Source organism: Balaenoptera musculus, chromosome 3 (genome assembly GCF_009873245.2).
Source record: "Balaenoptera musculus isolate JJ_BM4_2016_0621 chromosome 3, mBalMus1.pri.v3, whole genome shotgun sequence".
NCBI classification, from domain to species: domain Eukaryota; kingdom Metazoa; phylum Chordata; class Mammalia; order Artiodactyla; family Balaenopteridae; genus Balaenoptera; species Balaenoptera musculus.
This window is the reverse complement of record NC_045787.1, coordinates 149,562,685-149,585,951: the sequence shown is the minus strand read 5'-3', so window position 1 is coordinate 149,585,951 and position 23,267 is coordinate 149,562,685. Positions and strand designations below refer to the sequence as shown.

General features: G+C 39.4%; 1 protein-coding gene across 1 annotated transcript in view; it reads right to left on the bottom strand.

The window, feature by feature from the left end:
- Positions 1 to 23,267, bottom strand: part of SIMC1 (SUMO interacting motifs containing 1) — a 97,011-nt gene that overhangs the window by 34,667 nt on the left and 39,077 nt on the right. Inside the window, exons 2-4 of the mRNA XM_036845795.1 lie at positions 9,348 to 10,898; positions 4,459 to 4,691; positions 3,633 to 3,702 (exon numbers count right to left, since the gene is read on the bottom strand). Of these exons, the coding sequence (XP_036701690.1) occupies positions 3,633 to 3,702; positions 4,459 to 4,691; positions 9,348 to 10,898 (1,854 nt within the window). The remainder of the gene's footprint in view (positions 1 to 3,632; positions 3,703 to 4,458; positions 4,692 to 9,347; positions 10,899 to 23,267) is intronic.

The window sequence follows — 23,267 nt, the reverse complement described above, 5'->3', positions numbered from 1 at the left end:
GGAGTTACAAACCATTGTTACAATAATAGCTTTTATAACTGCCCATGTATTTATCTTTATTGATATCTTTACTTCTTCATATGGCTTCAAGTTACTGTTTAGTGTTTCATTTTACCCTGCAGGACTCCCTTTAGCATTTCTTGATGAGCAGGGTTAGTAGTAAATGAACTCCCTCAGCTTTGTTTATCTGGGAATGTGTTTATTTCTCCCTCATTTTTTTTTTAAACAACTTTATTGGAGTATAATTGTTTTACAATGGTGTGTTAGTTTCTGCTGTATAACAAAGTGAATCAGCTATACGTATACTTATATCCTCATATCCCCTCCCTCTTGCGTCTCCCTCCCACCCTCCCTATCCCACCCCTCTAGGTGGTCACAAAGCCCCGAGCTGATCTCCCTGTGCTATGCGGCTGCTTCTCACTAACTATCTATTTTACATTTGGTAGTGTATATATGTCCATGCCACTCTGTCACTTCGTCCCAGCTTACCCTTCCCCCTCCCCATGTCCTCAAGTCCATTCTCTACGTCTGCGTCTTTATTCCTGTCCTGCCCCTAGGTTCTTCAGAAACATTTTTTTTTAGATTCCATATATATGTGTTAGCATACGGTATTTGTTTTTCTCTTTCTGACTTACTTCACTCTATATGACAGTCTCTAGGTCCATCCACCTCACTACAAATAACTCAATTTCATTTTTCTATGGGTGAGTAATATTCCATTGTATATATGTGCCACATCTTCTTTAACCATTCATCTATTGATGGACACTTAGGTTGCTTCCATGTCCTGGCTATTGTAAATAGAGCTGCAATGAACATTGTGGTACATGATTCTTTTTGAATTATGGTTTTCTCAGGGTATACGCCCAGTAGTTTCTCCCTCATTTCTGAAGGACAGTTTTGCTGGATACAGGAATCTTGGTTGACTTTTATTCTTTAGCACTTTGAATATATCGTCCCACTAACTTCTGGCCTCCAGTTTCTAATGAGAAATCTCTGATAATCTTATTGAAGATCTTGTACTGATGTGTCACTTCTCTCCTGCTGCTCACCCTCATTTTTGAAGGAAAGTTTTGCCAGATATAGTATTCTTGGTTGACAGTTCTTTTCTTTTAGAACTTTGAATACATCATCCCATTGCCTTCTGACCTGCAAGGTTTCTCTGAGAATCTGCTGAGAGTCTTATACAAACTCACTTGTCTGTGATAATTCACTTTTTTCTTGCTGCCTTCAAGAAAATGTCTTTCAAAGAAAAAGTCTTTAACTTTTGACAGTTTGATTATAATGTGCCTTGGTGTGGGGTCTCTTTGGTTTATTATCACTGGAGCTTTCTTGAATTTGTATGTCCATTTCTTTCCTCAGACTTGGAAAGTTTTTGGTTATTATTTCTTCAAATAAGCTCTTTGTCCCTTTCTCTCTTCCCTTTCTGGGACTTCCCTAATGTGTATATGGTCCATTTAATGGTGTCCCATAGTCCCTTAGGTGCTCATCAATTTTCTTCATTCTGTTTTCTTTTTGCTCCTCTTTCTCAGTGATTTCAAATGACCTTTCTTCATGTTCATTGATTTTTTTTCTCCTGCCTGACCAAGACTGTTGTTGAACTCCTCTAGTGAAGTTTTCAATTCAGTTACTGTATTTTTCAGCTCCAGAATATGTTTGATTATTTTCTACAGTTTTTTAAAATTTAATATTCCCATTTTGTTCATGCATTATTTTCTTGCTTCATTTTGTTGTCTATCTGTGTTCTCTTTTAGCTCCTTGAGCATCTTTAAGATAGCTTAAAAAATTTTTTGTCAGTAAGTTGAGAGATTTGTGTTTCTTTAGGGTCAGTTTCTGGAGCTTTATTTCATTCTTTTGATTGGGCCGCATTTCCCTGTCTCTTTGTATGCCTTGTAATCTTCTTTTGAGATTTAAACGTTTGAAAAAAAACACCTTTCCCAGTCTTTATCCATTGAGTCCATGCATGGCAAGACCTTCACCGATCAGCTTGGCTAAAGGTTCTGAGACCTCTCAGACCTTTACTGGAGATGTATTTTCTCTGAGCTTGTGTGTGTGCTTTTATCTGCCTTAATTTCCCAAGTGGCTTGCCACTACTTCTTCTTGAAAGCCCACAGTCTCTTGCTCCCCCAGTACCTGTTTGTGGAACTGCATACTCTCTGCAGCTCTAAAACGCTGCAGTGCTCACATTTCTTTTCAGCCATAAAACTAAACCACTGTTCTCAACAGTGCTCTGAGTCAGGTAAGACAGAAACGATCTTCCTAACAAGCCAGAACACTGGACTCAACGTCCACTCTTCTGTTTCCATCCCAAGGGAGGAGCCAGGGTATGGGAGATTTCCTCCTAGTTGCACTGTGCTATGCTGGGTAGAGGGAGGGGCACGGACACACAAAATACCACAAACTTTCCTACTCCTTTCAATGGAGTCCCTTCTTGGTTATGCATTGGCCTGAGTACAACTTCTCAACTGGTCTCTAGAGTTTTCACAAAGGTATTCTGGTCCATATATTGTTGTTAACTTGGTGTCTCCATTGGGGAACAAGGGCCTGGAGCTTCCTTGTCTACCATCTTGGTGGTGTTTCCCAGATCATGCTTTCTTAAAGCCCTGTGTTTTTTTGCTCCAGTCTGGAGTGATTGCTCTCTAGGTCTACTATTTGCAGTAATCTCAGGACTTCTCTTTCTTACTCTTCTGGATTAGATCTAGTGTTCCCTGGATCCTGTGTCTCCCCCTTCTTTGATTATTCCCCTATTCTTTGTATGCATATCTTCAAGTAACCTATGAAATGGGGTGTGTGGATAGTTTTTCAAGTTTGTACATGTCTGGAAATGTCTTTATTCTACCCTCACAGTTGACTAATAGTTTGGCTGAGTATAGAGTTCTAAGTTGACAATAATTTGTTCCATCCAAGTGCTTTTGGGTTAGCAGACAGAAAGCTGGCAATTAAGTTTAGGGATCCCTAAAGGTCAGAATGCAGACTTTTTTTTGGAGCACCAACTCTACACTAGCTGCCTTCATTTATGACAGATGGTTCATTCAATTTCTTTTAGACAATGAATCTTCTGATTTTTTGCCTGAAACGTAGGTAACCTGGCAACTGAGCTTTCTGTACTCAAAAACAGAGAGATTGCCAGTTCCATCTACAAGCTTTCAACAGACTTACAGCTCATATCCTACTCCAACCTTCTTATATATTGTGTTTCTGAGTCTAAAACTTCTCTGCCCTAAAGGGCAGATTTCCTTCCTCTTTGGCTACAGACCTTCCTCATGTATTCTAGCCTGTAGCTTTCTCAGCCTAGCTTCATCAGTTATCACTCTTACATTTCCTTTAGCTCTTCCAATCTTCATTCAAATCTATTGTCTTTCCCCTTATTTTCAGTGCCTTAGGTTTATACTTTTCTCTATTTATTTACTGTTATTTTAAATGGAATCTGAAAAAGGAGAGGGATAAGTGAATGTATTCAATCTTGAATTGGAAGACAGCACATACCATTTCAATAGGAATGTTTTGGTCGGGATTGGGGGGAGTAAAAGAAAGGAATGATGGCAAAGACTTTACTACCAGATTTACAGTCACTTTTATTTCTAGTTAAAACTTCCTCTGCAAAAGATTTATGCTTGCAATTGCTATGTTACCTCTTCCTCCATGACATAAGTGAGCAGCTTCCAGTCCCACTCCACCATCTTGGCATTAGCTGGATGTAGCCTGAAAGTAAAGTGACATCAATTAGAATTCTGGAGAGTTTAGTGGAAGAAGGGATGGGATCTCGAAGATGATAGAAGCAAGAAGCCTCCTCTTATCCTCAGTGCTCTTGCCCACCCTTTGATACAATACCATGTCATCTGAGGGTAGTGGAACTTCATTTTTTTTGGCTACCCAATATCCACTTGTCTTTTGGGAAGCATTAGTACCGCAATTTTGCCTTGAAGAAATCAACTCTTTATTATTCTTAGCCCACTGGCTTTACCCAATAGGACCCTGGGATGAGGTCTGCAAAGCACGTTAATCTTGTTATTCTATTCCTCAGTTCACAATGATTGGCTCAAAGATGGACTCATGTCTTATGTTATGCCAATTAAAACCTATAAGACTCAATTTCAGAACTCTGTGTGATTGTAAAGGAAGTGGACCTTCTCTTGTGTTGTAAAAGCTAGAGGTTGAGAAGGCTACCATGTGAAGCCTAAAAACAGCAAAGTAGAGCTGAAAAATGGATCCTGGTAACCATTTTTGAATGAATTAAGTCACATCTTATTCCTAGGTTTCTAGTAACATGAGTCATTAAATTCTCTTTTACCAGCTGTTAAAGCCAGTTTGGATTGAGTTTCCTGTCACTTGCAATCCAAATAATACTAATATACTAAGTCACCCTCTCTATGGTTAGATGAATAAATCTTAGGCAAGAGAAAGTTGTGCCCTGAGTCCAGGTTCCCCAGAAGATTTGCCAAAAGCTAAGGTTCATACTGTTGAATTTTCATGAGAAGCATGTAGGCCTCCTTTAGAACATCCACAGTCTCAGAGCCACTGAGCAGGATTTTCTGGATGATGTGAGCCACAATTTCTCTGGGTGGGTAATGCTGGGGTGACACAAAGTCCATCAAAAACTGCACAGTCCCCAGGGGAAAGTTTTCTTCAATGGTGTTTGTTACCATCCTTAGTCTTCGATGAGGGATAGGTTCTAATTTTTGACCTTTGTTCTGCAGAGATAAAAAGAAATAAATTAGGGTGGGTTTCTATAGACATAAAAGCAAGAGGTTGAAGACAGGGAAGTTTTCCATGCATTTGAAATATTCATAATTTAAAAAATTGAGACTGGAAAGCCTTATCTAAAAAATTTCTAATGACATGGGAAAATGCTTATATTAAGTTAACAAATAAGAATACAAAGTTCTGGGCTTCCCTGGTGGTGCAGTGGTTGAGAATCTGCCTGCCAATGCAGGGGACACGGGTTTGAGCCCTGGTCTTGGAAGATCCCACACGCCGCAGAGCAACTGGGCCCATGAGCCACAACTACTGAGCCTGCACGTCTGGAGCCCGTGCTTCGCAACAAGAGAGGCCGCGATAGTGACAGGCCCGTGCACCGCGATGAAGGGTGGCCCCCACTCGCCACAACTAGAGAAAGCCCTCACACAGAAACGAAGACCCAACACAGCGAAAAAATAAATAAATAAATAATTTTTAAAAAAGAATACAAAGTTCTACATGTAACATGATTTCATCTGTGTTAAAACATAGCATTAGAAAGGAAAGTACAAAAGATTTAAGAGCTAGCCTAAGTTGAGTTTGGAATAAGGGTGATAAGATATTTAGGGGTAGCTATGATACTATATCAGATACTGAAACAAAGAGATGAATTAAGATGATTTAGGGCTTCCCTGGTGGCGTAGTGGTTGAGAATCTGCCTGCCAATGCAGGGGACGCGGGTTCGAGCCCTGGTCTGGGAAGATCCCACATGCCACGGAGCAACTAAGCCCGTGAGCCACGGCTACTGAGCCTGCGCGTCTGGAGCCTGTGCTCCGCAATGGGAGAGGCCGCGACAGTGAGAGGCCCGCGCACCGCGATGAAGAGTGGTCCCTGCTCGCCGCAACTGGAGAAAGCCCTCGCACAGAAACGAAGACCCAAACAGCCAAAAATTAATAAATAAATAAATTTATAAAAAAAAAAAAAAAAGATGATTTAAATATGTTTTATTGTTAGAAGAAGAACTCCATTTTGTTGATTTTTTTTTGAGTCAACAGTAAATATTAAGTTGCTTCACCCCCCACCCCAACCCCCAAACAGTATGTATATAAAGAATGAGAATGTATGAAAAGTGGTTTTCTATTATCTGGGTGGTGAAATGATGGATGATTTTTCCTCTATATGTTCTTTTGTATTTTTCAATTTTTCTGTATTAGACACATCATCAGAAGAAAAACAAACATTAAAAAGTCTGATATAATAACAACAATATTATAATAATAAGTTTTAACATTTAACTTATCCTCACTTAATTCTCTCAACAACTCTAAGAAATACATGTTATTATTATTCCTATTTTATAGATAAGGAAACTGAGATTTAGAGTGAGAATTTTTCATGCAATAGATGGCAGAAGCTGGTTTCATACAGCGGTATAACTCCATAGCTACCATCTAAACTCAAACTCTCTATAAACAACAAAACCAACAATAATAAATATATTATTGTTAAAACCCCCAATTATTAAAAAATTTAAAGTGTCTACACATAAAAAGGCAACTAGGAAGGAAATACACCCAATTATTAACGTTAATAAATGCTGACTGATGGCATCATGGGTAATTATTTCTTAAACAAGCATTATTTTTAAAATCTGAGAATAAGTATTAATTTTAAAACACAAGCCAAACAAAGTTTGATAGTTTATGTATAACAGAAAAACAGTGATGGCTGGAATTGCCGTCTGGGGAGAGGGCAGTTAGCTTTCTGGAAGAGAGAAGTCCAGTTAGCTTTCTTATGTCTCAGGACACCTGAGGGTAACCCCTGATCTTGCTGATAACTCAGAGGAGTTAAGGCTAATGGCTGCTTAGTGGCAGCATGGACACTGGCTAAGAAGTTCTTGGGAGAATTTACTGTATAGCACAGGGAATTATATTCAATATGCTGTAAAAACCTATAATGGAATATAACCTGAAAAAAATAACGGAATCACTTTGTTGTATACCTGAAACTAACATAATATTGTAAATCAACTATATTTTAATAATATAGTTATATATTATTAAATATATATTTAATATAATAAATATATTTATTGGCTATAAATGGTTATAATAAGTATTATTATAGCCATCCTAGTGGATACAAAGTGGTATCCCATTGTGATTCTGATTTGCAGTTCCCTAATGACTAACGATACAGAAAATCTTTGGAGAAATGTCTATTCAAATCCTTTGCCCATTAGTAATATACTACTGTAAATCAACTATACTTCAATAAAAAAAATAATGTACTGACCAAAAACCCCAATGAATTAGAATAGAATAGAAAATAAAGTGCATCACACTAAAAAAAAGTTCTGGGGGGAGAATGACTTAGTGAAGAAGTACTTATAAAAAGCCCAAAAGTAATCAAAAGAGACAGAAAAGATTTACAGATGTATTCTAGATGGCTGAGATTCTTTGAGAAGGTAAGAAATAAAGATGAAGAAGAAAAAGCCACTCTGTGTAGCCTAATTGCCACCTTGTAATCTGAGCTATGTGTACACATAAGGTGGACCTGTATCTACTGATGGCTTCTTTGGTTGTGTAGCACCTACAAAGCACACAGCCTTGACTAGGTAAACAAACTTTCTCAAGTCCCCCAGGTGCTCAATAATGGAATGATGTATTGCCAATAGGAGGCAAACCCACAGGAAAAAAGAGAACGAGCTAGTGTTGGGGAGAGTCATTCAGAAGGAGGAGACATAAAACCTACTAGAAGATAGAAAAATTAAAACGAGAGAAAAAAATTCACTCTCCAAGGGCAAATCAATGTGAATGCCTGACACCCACTAAGCTGGATTACAGATTGCTTCAACAGGAGAACGCACCTTTTGAATTCTTGAACAACTTCAAGCCAGTCTTAATGTTGGGAACGTGGTTAGGTATAATGAAAAAAAGCTTCATGTTATGGGACTTAGCCACAATTTTTTTTTCTTACACATCTAGTTTAGTTCTTAGAGATCAATGAAGACTAATGGGAAGTAGCATTCCTGTTAAAATCTTAAAATTGAGCTGGAGAGGGTGTGGAGAAAAGGGAACCCTCCTACACTGTTGGTAGGAATGCAAACTGGTGCTGCCACTATGGAAAACAGTATGGAGGTTCCTCAAAAAATGAAAAATAGAGCTACCATATGTCCAGCAATCCCACTCCTGGGCATATATCTGGAAAAAGATGAAAACTCTAATTTAAAAAGATACAGGCACTCCAATGTTCATAGTAGCACTATTTACAATAGCCAAGACATGGAAACAACCCAAGTGCCCATCAACAGATGATTGGTTTAAGAAGATGTGGTATACACACACACACACACACACACACACACACACACACACACACACACACAGTGGAATATTACACAGCTATAAAAAAGAATGAAATAATGCCATTTGCAGCAACATGGATGGACCTAGAGAATATCATACTAAGTGAAGTAAGTCAGACAGAGAAAGACAGATATTATATAATATCACTTATATGTGGAATCCAAAAAAATAATACCAATGAATCTATCTACAAAACAGAAACAGACTCGCAGACATAGAAAACAAACTTATGGGTACCAAAGGGGAAAGGGAGGTGGGGAAGGACAAGTTAGAAGTATGGGATTAACAGACACAAACTGCTATACATACAATAGATCAGCAACAAGGATCTACTGTCTAGCACAGGGAACAATATTCAATATCTTGTAATGATGTGTAATGGAAAATAATCTGAACAAGTATATAACTGAATCACTTTGCTGTATACCTGAAACTAAAACAATATTGTAAATCAACTTCAATAAAAAAAAAATCTTGGACTTCCCTGGTGGCACAGTGGTTGGTAATCCGCCTGCCAATGCAGGGGACATGGGTTCGAGCCCTGGTCCGGAAGGATCCCACATGCCACGGAGCAACTAAGCCCGTGTGCCACAACCACTGAGCCTGTGCTCTAGAGCCTGGGAGCCACAACTACTGAGTCCACGTGCCACAACTACCGAAGCCCGCAGGCCTAGAGCCCGTGCTCCGCAACAAGAGAAGCCACCGCAATGAGAAGCCCGTGCACCGCAGCCAAGAGTAGCCCCCCTTCGCTGCAGCTAGAGGAAGCCTGCGCACAGCAATGAAGACCCAACACAGCCAAAAATCAATCAATCAATCAATAAATTAAAAAACAAAATCTTAAAATTGAATTTCCTCCCCCAAAGTTAGAGAGTAACAATTTTGAAGGTACCAAAGTGTCATGAGTATTATTATCTCTGTGATATGGAAGCTGTAATGAGGGCATCAGGAATTGAGGAAGGAAAGGCAGAGAAATTGAGAAGTATTTGATGAAGGCCTATGATGAGCCAGACACCCCAACAGGCACTTTACATATTATCTCCTTTAATGATACTGTGAGGTATGTTCTTATCTCCATTTTATAGATAGGTAAAGTGACTTCTTCAGTGCCAGATTTTAAGTGTGGGGCTGAATTTGAACCCAGATCTGATTCTACACTGAATGGTTCCACAGTGGGAGAAAGATAAAAATGTCTTAGCTCAGCTGGGCCTGTCCTCTCATGCATGGACTCCTGGTAGCATACTAACGTCATGCTAGGCCTATACAAAGGACACCTGATCCCCAGGGGAAGACATGTTAGCTCACCTCTCTTGTGTCTTTATCTGGTATTAGTGTCTGGAAGAAGAGGTGATGCACCGGAGGTCGTAAGAAGTACTTCAGTCTATGCAGGCATGGTCTGTTGTACAACCCACCTTGTGGTGTTCGTGCTTGCACCTGGGTAGATCCGGGGTTGACAGGCTCTGACAATGATATCTTTTTTCTGGCTGGAGTTTCTGTGACAGAGAGCCAAGGAACTTTCTCTAAGGAAGTTTCAAACTGTGGAGACTGTGGGCTGGGAGAGCAGCTTGGAGAGGATGGAGCTGAGACATCCATAGGGGTGTCATGGTTCTGTACATCATTTTGCGGAGAGTCAGGCCTAAGTTTTGGTAAATGAGGCAAGTCTCCAAGTGTGTGTGGCATGTCTTCTGGCAAGCATGACATGTCCCCAGGTGAATGTAGCACATCTCCTGATAAGTGTGGGACTTCTCCAGGTGAATGTGGTACACTTCCTGGTGACGGTGGAGTGTCTCTTGGTGACTGTGGTACATTGGCTGGTGACTGTGACACATCTGCTGGTGACTGTAGGACATCTACTGGTGACTGTGGCACATCTCTTGGTGACTGGGGCACGTCTCCTGATGACTGTGGCCTGTCTCCTGATGATTGTAGCATATCTCCTGGTGACTGTGGCATGTCTCCCAGGGACTGTGGCATGTTTTGCAGGTGTGCCACATCTTGTGGATACGTTATGTTTTGAGGTGGGCCTGGTACATCTTGAGGTAGGCCCAGTGAGTCTTGAGGTGGACACAGTGAGTCTTGAGGTGGGCTTTGTGAGTGTTGAAGTTGCCATGATGAGTCTTGAGGTGGACTTGGCATATTCTGCTGAGTGCATGGCACATTCTGAGGGCATGGCACATCTTGAGGAGGGCATGGCCCTTCTTGAGGCAGGTGAGGCAAAGTTTGTAGTTGGCACTGCATGGTTTGTGATGGGCATGACAAGGCTCGCGGTGGGCATGAGGAGGCTCGCGGTGGACATGATGAGGCTCGCAGTGGGCATGGCAAGGCTCTCAGTGGGCATGGCAAGACTTGTGGAGGGCAAGGCACATCTTGCTGTGGGCATGGCAAGGGTGCCCTTTGATTGCTACGGCTACCATTATTGCTTGTTGCGGGGAGGGAGTGAATATCTGAAGATAGCTGTAGGCTTGCCAAGAAGCCGAGGTCACCTTTGAATATGGCTGAGCTACAATTCGGCTCTCCTGGATAAACAGAGTCCCCACTGATGGACGTAGGGGGTTGGGGACCTTCAAATGCAGTTTCTTCCAAAAGGTCCAAATCCACAGGATCACTGTTAATGATTCTCCGTGCTGCAGGCCGAGAGCTTCTGTCTACCCGCCCTTCCATCACCTCTTTGCTGGAGAGGCTGGCACATGCTTGAAGACTGGCTGGCTTTTTCTGGGAAGGAGCAACAGGTTCTAGAGTCAAGTCAAGAGTGGCAATAGGTCTATTTTCTTCCTCAGATCCTGTTAGGTCAATCACACAGAGTCCATTGCGATCCTTTGCCCTTGGTCTGGTTTCTCTAGTTAAGTCAATGAAGTCCTGTTGAAAGATTGTGAGAAGATAAGAGGTCAAGTAGGGGTCTTAGCTTTATCTAAGAGGACTTAAAGCTTAGCTTTTAAGGATAAACCATTTTACCTTTTCACTTCACTGACAATTTATATATCTTATATAACATAAGCATTAGTTTATTTCCTTTGGCCAAAATTTTCCTCTGTCAAAGCTTCCAATTTCTACACCTTCTTAAACTATCCAAATGCCACAAGCACATAACAGAGGACACAGGGGGAAATGTTTTATGATCCAAGGTGGACAGGGGAGTAGTAGAGAAGATTTCAACCTTAAGTCAAAGTAAAAAGCAACCTTTGTTTGGAAAAGCAAATACACAGGATAACCTACAACAGAAGCTAAAGAAGGGAAACTAATATAAGAGAATCTACTTTGTGCTAAGAATGTATTGAGTGCTTTCACACATCTTTAATTTTCACAATGACCCTGTCAGGAAGGCATTATCATCTCTATTATACAGATGGGGAAACTAAAGTTCAGAGGGGTTAGGTTATTTACCTATGGATTATATAGCTATGTAGCAGAGACAGACATTCAAACCCAGGCCTGTTTCCTTCTTTCCCTGTTAGGGCCTAGGAATGTACAACTTCATTCAATGTATAATCAGCCTATAGTCAGATATGGAGGATAATACACTAAGGGTTATAAAACTAACCATTGTAAGTCTGAGCCTAAATTAATTACAAAAAACCTCCTATATTCACCCCCATTCCTTGGCAAAATGATTAGGTAGTTCACAAAGCCTGATGATGCCAGCCAGAGGTACTGTAAACAACCTCTGTGTCATGAGCCAGGAACAATATTGCTCTGCCTTCCAGGTGTCTCCTCACTTGGTTGGGTACCAGTGCCACTGATATGTCGGGTGCTAATTGCTGGGCTAGCAATGCTCCTGCTGCTACTACAGCTACCGTGCTATTTCTTTTAATAGATGTGATGGTCACCACTGGCACCAAAGCAGGACACAGGATTCTGGGTGGGTCAAGTGAGAAGCTGGCATGCATCTCATCTTGGAATAGGGATTGCTTGGTGAAACCTAATGCCTCATTCCTAAGAAGCAGCCATATAGTATCACTGCCTGTCTACTGCTAGCTGAACTCAACATAAATAGCTGCAAAGGTCTGAATTCAACTCCTATTCCACCACCAACTCCTAAAATGCAACATTACCATGTCTCTCACTTAAAACCCACCATATGAGCTACAGAATAAAGGGCAAATGCTTTAGTAAGACTCATAAAGCCCTTCATAATTCAGCTTCTTCTTGATTACTCTTCCTCCTCGTGTGCGCAAATCACACAGAACTACTTCAGATCCCCAAATGTGCCATGTTTTCTCAAGTATTTCTATCTTTATGTTTGTTTATGTTCTTTCTTTGGTCTGGAGTGATTATTATCCCTTTGATTGTTTGGAAGTTTCTTGTCTTTCAAGACTCAGCACAGATATCACTGTATGCGAAAATTCTTCCAGATCACTTCTTGTCCCAAGTTAAATTATTAGTTTTCTCCCTTATATCCCCAATTCATCTGTACAAACCAAAAAGGTTTATCCCAAAGAATTTGATGTTTTTAAATGATATTGAAAATGGAAATAATTTTTTGTCATTTTCCAATTATTCATTGCTAGTATATAGAAATGCTGTTGATTTATGTATGTATATTATCCCTGTATCCTCTGACCTTGCTAAATTCACTTACTAGTTCAAGTAACTTTTTTTGTAGATTCCTTAGGGTTTTCCATATAAGAAATCATGTCTGCAAATAGAGGAGTTTTACTTCTTCCTTTTCAATCTGCATGCCTTTTATTTCTTTTTCTTAACTATTGCAATGGCTAAGGCATCCAGTATAATTCTCAACAGAAGTGATGAAAGCAGACATCTGAGACTTTCATCATTAAGTATAACGTTAGCTGTGTTGTTTTCATAGATGCCCCATATCACGTTGAGAAAGTTCCCTTCTTCTCCTTGTTTTCTCAGAGTTTTAAAGAAAATATTTATTTATTTATTTATTTTGGCCGCACCGGGTATTAGTTGCAACACGCAGGATCTTTGTTGTGGCATGTTAAGTTGTGGCATGCGGGCTTCTTACTTGCAGCATGCATGTGGGATCTAGTTCCCTGACCAGGGATCGAACCTGGGCCTCTTGCATTGGGAGCATGGAGCCTTACCCACTGGACCACCAGGGAAGTCCCGTTTTCTGAGAGTTTTAATTGGAAATGGTTGTTAAATTTAGTCAAATGATTTTTCTGCCCCTGTTGAGATATTCTATGATTTTCCTTTGTACTATTAATATCAAAAATTATATTCATTGATTTTCTAATGTTAAATTAATCCTATGGAAAACTCCACTGGTTATGATGTATTATTTTTTTTCTATATTGTTTGTTTTAATATATCAATATTTTGTTAAGAATTTTTGCATATTTATGAGGGATATTAGTTTGTAGTTTTCTATTCTTGTAATTTCTTCTACTGATTTTGCTATCAGAATAAAATTGGCCTCATAAAATGATTGGGAGCTATTCCCACCCCCTCTATTTAGGTTGTGTTGGATTGGTACCATATCTTTCTTCAATGTTTATAGAAATCACCAATGAAGTTATCTGGGCCTGAAATTTGCTTTGTAGGTAAAATTTAGTAGACATAAGGCTATTTACATTTTCTACTTCTTCTTGTGTTAGTTCTGTGACTTATGGAATTTGTTATTAAAATTATTAGCATAAAGCTGTTCACAACAGTCCTTTATTATCTTTTTAATTCTATACCCTGTATAGATTTATCCCCAATTTTCTTTTTTTTATTCCCAGTATTGGTAATTTGTATCCTTTGCATTTTCTCCCCTGATCAGCCTAGCTAGAAGTTTATCAATTTTACTGATCTTTCCAAAGCACTGGCTTTTTCATCCATTCCCTTTATTTCTATTGTTATCATTATTATTTCCTTCCTTCTATTTACTGTGGATTTAATTTGCCCTTCTTTTTCTAGCTTCTTAATGTGGAAGCTGATACCTTGATTTTCAAAATCTTTCTTTTCTAACATTAGCATTTAAAGCTAAAAATTTCCCTGTAAGTACTGCTTTAGCTTCATCCCACAATTTTTAATACACAGTCACTTTATTATCATGTAGTTCAAGCTTACCTTCACCATGGTCAGAAAACAAACCCTGTAAGATTTCAATCCTTTGAAATACACTGAGACTTATTTTATGTCCTAACACATGGCCTACTTGCTGAACGTTCCTTGTACACTTGAAAAAAATGTGCATTCTGCAGTTGTTGGATATAAATGCCAATTAGGTCATGGTTGCTGATAGTAGCTTTTAGATCTTTCATTTTCTTCACCTTTGAGGGGATGCAGTTGTGCTATCAAGTACTGAGAGAAGTGTATTAAAGTGTCCAGGGGAGAGATCTTCAAGATGGCAGAGGAGTAAGATGTGGAGCTCATCTTCCTCCCCATAAATATATCAGAAATACATCTACATGTGGAACAACTCATACAGAACACCTACTGAATGCTGGCAGAAGGCATCAGACTTCCCAAAAGGCAAGAAACTCCCCACGTACCTGGGTAGGGCAAAAGAAAAAAGAAAAAAACAGAGACAAAAGAATAGGGATGGGACCTGCACCTCTGGGAGGGAGCTGTGAAGGAGGAAAAGTTTCCACATACTAGGAAGACCCCTCACTGGCAGAGACGGGGGGTGGGCGAGGGGTAAGCTTCGGAGCCACAGAGGAGAGTGCAGCAACAGGGGTGCAGAGGGCAAAGTGGAGAGATTCCCACACAGAGTATTGGTGCTGACCAGCACTCACCAGCCTGAGAGGCTTGTCTGCTCACCCGCCAGGACGGGTTGGGACTGGGAGCAGAGGCTCCGGCATAGGATGTCAGATCCCAGGGAGAGGACTGGGGTTGGCTGCATGAACACAGCCTGAAGGGGGCTAGTGTGCCACAGCTAGCAGGGAGGGAGTCTGGGAAAAAGTCTGGAACTGCCTAAGAGGCAAGAGACCATTGTTTCAGGGTGCACGAGGAGAGGGGATTCAGAGCACCACCTAAATGAGTTCCAGAGATAGGCGCAAGCTGCGGCTATCAGGGTGGACACCAGAGATGGTTATGAAATGATAAGGCGGCTGCTGCAGCCACCAAGAAGCCTGTGTGCAAGCACAGATCATTATCCACACCTCCCCTCCAGGGAGCCTGTGCAACCCGCCACTGCCAGGGTCCTGTGTCCAGGGACAACTTCCCCAGGAGAACACAAGGCACGCCTCAGGCTGTTGCAATGTTACGCAGCCTCTGCCACTGCAGGCTCGCCCCGCATTCAGTACCCCTCCCTCCCCTGGGCCTGAGTGAGCCAGAGGCCCCTAATCAGCTGCTCCTTTAATCCTATCCTGTCTGGGAGGGAACAGATGCCCTCAGGCGACCTATATGCAGAGGTGGGGCCAAATCCAAAGCTGAACCCCAGGAGCTGTGCAAACAAAGAAGAGAAAGGGAAATTTCTCCCAGCAGCCTCAGGAGCAGAGTATTAAATCTCCACAACCAACATGATGTACCCTGCATCTCTGGACTACCTGAATAGACAACGGATCACCCAATATTGAGGTGGTGGACTTTGGAAGCAACTGTAGACTTGGGGTTTGCTTTCTGCATCTAATTTGTTTCTGGTTTTATGTTTATCTTAGTTTAGTATTTAGAGTTTATTATCATTGGTAGATTTGTTTATTGATTTGGTTGCTCTCTTCCTTTTTTTAAAATATATAGATATATATATTTTTTCCTTTTTCTCTTTTCATGAGTGTGTATGTGTATGCTTCTTTGTGTGATTTTGTCTGTATAGCTTTGCTTTTACCATTTGTCCTAGGGTTCTGTCTCTCTTTTTTTTTTTTTTTTTTTTTTTTTAAGTTTAGTTTTTAGCGCTTGTTATCATTGGTGGACTTGTTTTTTGGTTTGGTTGCTCTCTTCTTCCTTTCTTTCTTTTTTTTATTACTTTTCAACATTTTTATTTTTAATAATTATTTTTTATTTCAATAACTTTATTTTGTTTTATTTTATTTCTCTCTCTTTCTCTTTCTTTCTCCCTTTTCTTCTGAGCCATGTGGCTGACAGAGTCTTGGTGCTCCAGCTGGGTGTCAGGCCTGTGCCTCTGAGGTGGGAGAGCTGAGTTCAGGACATTGGTCCACCAGAGACCTCCCAGCTTCACGTAATATCAAACTGCAAAAGCTCTCCCAGAGATCTCCATCTCAACGCTAAGACCCAGCTCCACTCAATGACCAGTGAGCTACAGTGCTGGACACCCTATGCCAAACAACTAGCAAGACAGAAACAGAACCGACCCATTAGCAGAGAGGCTGCCTAAAATCATAACAAGGTCACAGACACCCCAAAACACACCACCGGACATAGTCCTGCCCACCAGAAAGACAAGATCCAGCCTCATGCACCAGAACACAGGCACTAGTCCCCTCCACCAAGAAGCTTACACAACCCACTGAAACAACCTTAGCCACTGGGGGCAAACACCAAAAACAATGGGAACTACGAACGTGTAGCCTGTGAAAAGGAGACCCCAAACACAGTAAGTTAAGCCAAATGAGAAGACAGAGAAACACAGCAGATGAAGGAGCAAGGTAAAAACCCACCAGACCAAACAAATGAAGAGGAAATAGGCAGTCTACCTGAAAAAGAATTCAGAGTAATGATAGTAAAGACGATCCAAAATCTTGGAAATACAATGGAGAAAATACAAGAAACATTTAACAAGGACCTAGAAGAACTAAAGAGCAAACAAATAATGATGAACAACACAATAAATGAAATTAAAAATTCTCTAGAAGGAATCGATAGCAGAATAACTGAGGCAGAAGAACGGATAAGTGACCTGGAAGATAAAATAGCGGAAATAACTACCTCAGAGCAGAATAAAGAAAAAAGAATGAAAAGAATTGAGGACAGTCTCAGAGACCTCTGGGACAACATTAAATGCACCAATATTCAAATTTAGGAGTCCCAGAAGAAGAAGAGAAAAAGAAAGGGACTGAGAAAATATTTCAAGAGATTATAGTTGAAAACTTCCCTAATATGGGAAAGGAAAGAGTCAATCAAATCCAGGAAGCGCAGAGAGTCCAATACAGGATAAATCTAAGGAGAAACATGCTAAGACACATATTAATCAAACTATCAAAAATTAAATACAAAGAAAAAATATTAAAAGCAGCAAGGGAAAAACAACAAATAACATACAAGGGAATCCCCATAAGGTTAACAGCTGATCTATCAGTAGAAACTCTGCAAGCCAGAAGGGAGTGGCAGGACATATTTAAAGTGATGAAAGGGAAAAACCTACAGCCAAGATTACTCTACCCAGCAAGGATCTCATTCAGATTCGATGGAGAAATTAAAACCTTTAGAGACAAGCAAAAGCTAAGAGAATTCAGCACCACCAAACCAGCTTTACAACAAATGCTAAAGGACCTTCTCTAGGCAGGAAACACAAGAGAAGGAAAAGATTTACAACAACCCAAAACAATTAAGAAAATGGTAATAGGAACATACATATCGATAATTACCTTAAATGTAAATGGATTAAATGCTCCAACCAAAAGACACAGACTGGCTGAATGGATACAAAAACAAGATGCATATATATGCTGTCTACAAGAGACCCACTTCAGACCTAGGGACACATACAGACTGAAAGTGAGGGGATGGAAAAAGATATTCCATGCAAACGGAAATCAAAAAAGCTGGAGTAGCAATTCTCATATCAGACAAAATAGACTTTAAAATAAAGACTATTACAAGAGACAAGGAAGTGCACTACATAATGATCAAGGGATCAATCCAAGAAGAAGATATAACAATTGTCAATATTTATGCACCCAACATAGGAGCACCCCAATACATAAGGCAAATGCTAACAGCCGTAAGAGGGGAAATCGACAGTAACACAATCATAGTAGGGGACTTTAACACCCCACTTTCACCAATGGACAGATCATCCAAAATGAAAATAAATAAGGAAACACAAGCTTTAAATGATACATTAAACAAGATGGACATAATTGATATTTATAGGACATTCCATCCCAAAACAAGAGAATACACTTTCTTCTCAAGTGCTCATGGAACATTCTCCAGGATAGATCATATACTGGGTCACAAATCAAGCCTTGGTAAATTTAAGAAAATTGAAATCGTATCAAGTATCTTTTCTGACCACAATGCTATGAGACTAGATATCAATTACAGGAAAAAATTTGTAAAAAATACAAACACATGGAGGCTAAACAATACACTACTAAATAATCAAGAGATCACTGAAGAAATCAAAGAGGAAATCAAAAAGTACCTAGAAACAAATGACAATGAAAACACGATGACCCAAAACCTATGGGATGCAGCAAAAGCAGTTTTAAGAGGGAAGTTTATAGCAATACAATCCTACCTCAGGAAACAAGAAACATCTCAAATAAACAACCTAACCTTACACCTAAAGCAAGTAGAGAAAGCAGAACAAAAAAACCCCCCAAAGTTAGCAGAAGGAAAGAAATCATAAAGATCAGATCAGAAATAAATGAAAAAGAAATGAAGGAAACAATAGCAGAGATCAATAAAACTAAAAGCTGGTTCTTTGAAAAGATAAACAAAATTGATAAACCATTAGCAAGACTCATCAAGAAAAAAAGGGAGAAGACTCAAATCAATAGGATTAGAAATGAAAAAGGAGAAGTAACAACTGACACTGCAGAAATACAAAAGATCATGAGAGATTACTACAAGCAACTATATGCCAATGAAATGGACAACCTGGAAGAAATGGACAAATTCTTAGAAAAGCACAACCTTCTGACACTGAACCAGGAAGAAATAGAAAATATAAACACACCAATCCCAAGCACTGAAATTGAGACTGTGATTAAAAATCTTCCCACAAACAAAAGCCCAGGACCAGATGGATTCAAAGGCGAATTCTATCAAACATTTAGAGAAGAGCTAACACCCATCCTTCTCAAACTCTTCCAAAATATAGCAGAGGGAGGAGCATTCCCAACACTCATTCTACGAGGCCACCATCACCCTGATACCAAAACCAGACAAAGATGTCACAAAGAAAAACTACCGGCCAATATCACTGATGAACATAGATGCAAAAATCCTCAACAAAATAATAACAAACAGAATCCAACAGCACATTAAAAGGATCATACACCATGATCAACTGGGGTTCATCCCAGGAATGCAAGGATTCTTCAATATACGCAAATCAATCAATGTGATAAACCATATTAACAAATTGAAGGAGAAAAACCATATGATCATCTCAATTGATGCAGAAAAAGCTTTTGACAAAATTCAACACCCATTTATGATAAAAACTCTCCAGAAAGTAGGCATAGAGGGAAACTACCTCAACATAATAAAGGCCATATATGACAAACTCACAGCCAATATCATTCTCAATGGTGAAAAACTGAAACCATTTCCTCTAAGATCAGGAACAAGACAAGGTTGTCCACTCTAACCACTATTATTCCGCATAGTTTTGGAAGTTTTAGCCACAGCAATCAGAGAAGAAAAAGAAATAAAAGGTATCCAAATCAGAAAAGAAGTAAAAGTGTCACTGTTTGCAGATGACATGATACTATAAATAGAGAATCCTAAAGATGCTACCACAAAACTACTAGAGCTAATCAATTAATTTGGTAAAGTAGCAGGATACAAAATTAATGCACAGAAATCTCTTGCATTCCTATATGTTAACCACAAAAAATCTGAAAGAGAAATTAAGGAAACACTCCCATTTACCACTGCAACAAAAAGAATAAAATACCTAGGAATAAACCTACCTAAGGAGACAAAAGACCTGTATGCAGAAAACTATAAGACACTGATGAAAGAAATTAAAGACGATACAAACAGATGGAGAGATATACCATGTTCTTGGATTGGAAGAATCAACATTGTGAAAATGACTATAGTACCCAAAGCAATTTACTGATTCAGTGCAATCCCTATCAAACTACCAATGGCATTTTTCACAGAACTAGAATAAAAAATTTCACAATTTGTATGGAAACACAAAATACCCCGAAGAGCCAAAGCAATCATGAGAAAGAAAAATGGAGCTGTAGGAATCAGGTTCCTGGACTTCAGAATATAGTACAAAGCTACAGTAAACAAGACAGTATGGTACTGGCACAAAAACAGAAATACAGATCAATGGAACAAGATAGAAAGCCCAGAGATAAACCCATGCACATATGGTCACCTTATTTTTAATAAAGGAGGCAAGAATATACAATGGAGAAAAGACAGTCTCTTCAATAAGTGGTGCTGGGAAAACTGGACAGCCACATGTAAAAGAATGAAATTAGAACACTCCCTAACACCATACACAAAAATAAACTCAAAATGGATTAAAGACCTAAATGTAAGGCCAGACACTATAAAACTCTTAGAGGAAAACAGAGGCAGAACACTCTATGACATAAATCACAACAAGATCCTTTTTGACCCAGCTCCTAGAGAAACGGAAATAAAAACAAAAATAAACAAATGGGACCTAATGAAAGTTCAAAGCTTTTGCACAGCAAAGGAAACCATAAACAAGACAAAAAGACCACCCTCAGAATGGGAGAAAATATTTGCAAATGAAGCAACTGACAAAGAATTAATCTCCAAAATTTACAAGCAGCTCAATATCCAAAAAACAAACAACCCAATCCAAAAATGGGCAGAAGACATAAATAGACATTTCTCCCAAGAAGGTATACAGATTGCCAACAAACACATGAAAGGATGCTCAATGTCACTAATCATTAGAGAAATGCAAATCAAAACTACAATGAGGTATCACCTCACACCAGTCAGAATGGCTATCATCAAAAACTCTACAAAGAGTAAATGCTGGAGAGTGTGTGGAGAAAAGGGAACCCTCTTGCACTGTTGGTGGGAATGTAAATTGATATAGCCCCTATGGAGAGAAGTATGGAGGTTCCTTAAAAAACTAAAACTAAAAAAAAAAAAAAAAAAACCCTAAAAATAGAACTACCATACGACCCAGTAATCCCACTACTGGGCATATACCCCTAGAAGACCATAATTCAAAAAGAGTCATGTACCACGATGTTCATTGCAGCTCTATTTACAATAGCCAGGACATGGAAGCAACCTAAGTGTCCATCAACAGATGAATGGATAAAGAAGATGTGGCACATATATACAATGGAATATTACTCAGCCATAAAAAGAAACGAAATTGAGTTATTTCTAGTGAGGTGGATGGACCTATAGTCTGTCATACAGAGTGAAGTAAGTCAGAAAGAGAAAATCAAATACCGTATGCTAACATACATATATGGAATCTAAAAAAAAAACAAAATGTTTCTGAAGAACCTAGGGGCAGGACAGGAATAAAGATGCAGACGTAGAGAATGGACTTGAGGACACGGGGAGGGGGAAGGGTAAGCTGGGATGAAGTGACAGAGTGGCATGGACTTATATATACTATGAAATGTAAAATAGATAGTTAGTGGGAAGCAGCCGCATAGCACAGGGAGATCAGCTCAGTACTTTGTGACCACCTAGAGGGGTGGGATAGGGAGGGTGGGAGGGAGACGCAAGAGGGAGAAGATATGGGGATATATGTATATGTATAGCTCATTCACTTTGTTATAAAGCAGAAATTAACACACCATTGTAAAGCAATTATACTGCAATAAAGATGTTAAAAAAAATAAAGTGTCCAACTAAGATTGTGGCTTTGACCATTCCTCCTTTTCGTTCAGTTAGTTTTTGCTTTGTGTCTTTTGAAATTCTGTTTATTAGGTGTATATACACTTATAATTATTATACCTTCTTAATGTATTAACCCATTTATCATTATTAGGATTATCATTTATCCTCTTAGTCTCCAGCAATCCTCCTTGTGCTGATGTCTATTTTTCTTTTATTAATAGAGCCACTTTAAATTTCTTATGCATACTGTTTGCAGGGTATATTTCTTCTATCCTTCTGTTCTCCATGTACTTGTGTCTTTGTATTTAAAGTGCATCTCATATAAATAGCTCATAGTTGTTACTGCTTTTTCGTCTGGTCTGACAACCTCTGCCTTTTGATTCGTTTTGGGGTCATTTACACTTAATTGGTGATATATTTGCTTTTATATCTATAATCATGCCATTTACTTCCTATTTTTCCTATCTGTTCATTGTTCTTCTGTTCCTCCCTTCCCACCCCACTTTGAATTAATCATATATATTTTTTGCAATTCCATTTTAATTCCTTCGTTGGTTTACTAGCTATATTTTTAAATTATATTTTTAGCGGTTACTCAGATGATTACAGTATGCAAATTCAACTAACCCAGTATACTTAGAAAAAATATTAAAATACTTAAGGTAAAAATGTAGGAACCTTAAAAAATATTCCTCTTGCCTTGTGCCCCATTCTTTTTGTTGTCATATATATTTTACCTATATATATTATGAACTCATCAATGGAGTATAACTATTTATTTTCAGTTATTTGTCTTTTAAGAAAATTAATAGAAGAAAATATTTTCTTTTTACATACATATTTACAATTTCTAGCTCTCTTCATTCATTTTTGTAGATCCAAGTTTCCATTTGGTGTCATTCCCCTTCAGCTAAAATTTCTCATAGTGCAGGTCTGCTAGTGACAAATTCTCTCATTTTCTGTTTATCTGAAAATGTCTTTATTTAGTCCTTTTTAAAAAAAATTTTTGGCTGCGTTGGGTCTTTGTCGCTGCATGTGGGCTTTCTCTAGTTTTGGTGAGCGGGGGCTACTCTTCATTGTGGTGCATGGGCTTCTCATTGTGGTGGCTTCTCTTGTTGCGGAGCATGGGCTCTATGTGCACGGGCTTCAGTAGTTGCAGCACGCGGGCTCAGCAGTTGCAGCACGTGGGCTCACTAGTTGTGGCTTGCGGGCTCTAGAGCACAGGCTCAGTTGCTGTGGCACATGAACTTAGTTGCTCCACGGCATGTGGGATGTTCCTGGACCAGGGATCAAACCCATGTCCCCTGCATTGGCAGGCGAATTCTTAACCACTGTGCCACCAGGGAAGTCCCTGTCCTTATTTTTGAAGGACAATTTTCCATATATAGAATCCTTGGCTAAAGGTTTCTTTTTTCCCTTATTTGGATATAAGGGAAATGTCAGTCCAATGTCTTTTAACCTCCAGTTTCTGATAAGAAGTCAGTTGTGTTTTGGTTTTTTCTTTGGCTGCACTGCACGGCTTGCAGGATCTTAGTTCCTCAACCGGAGAATAAACCTGTGCCCTTGGAAGTGAAACTGCGGAGTCCTAACCACTGGACCACCAGGGGATTCCCAAGAAGTCTG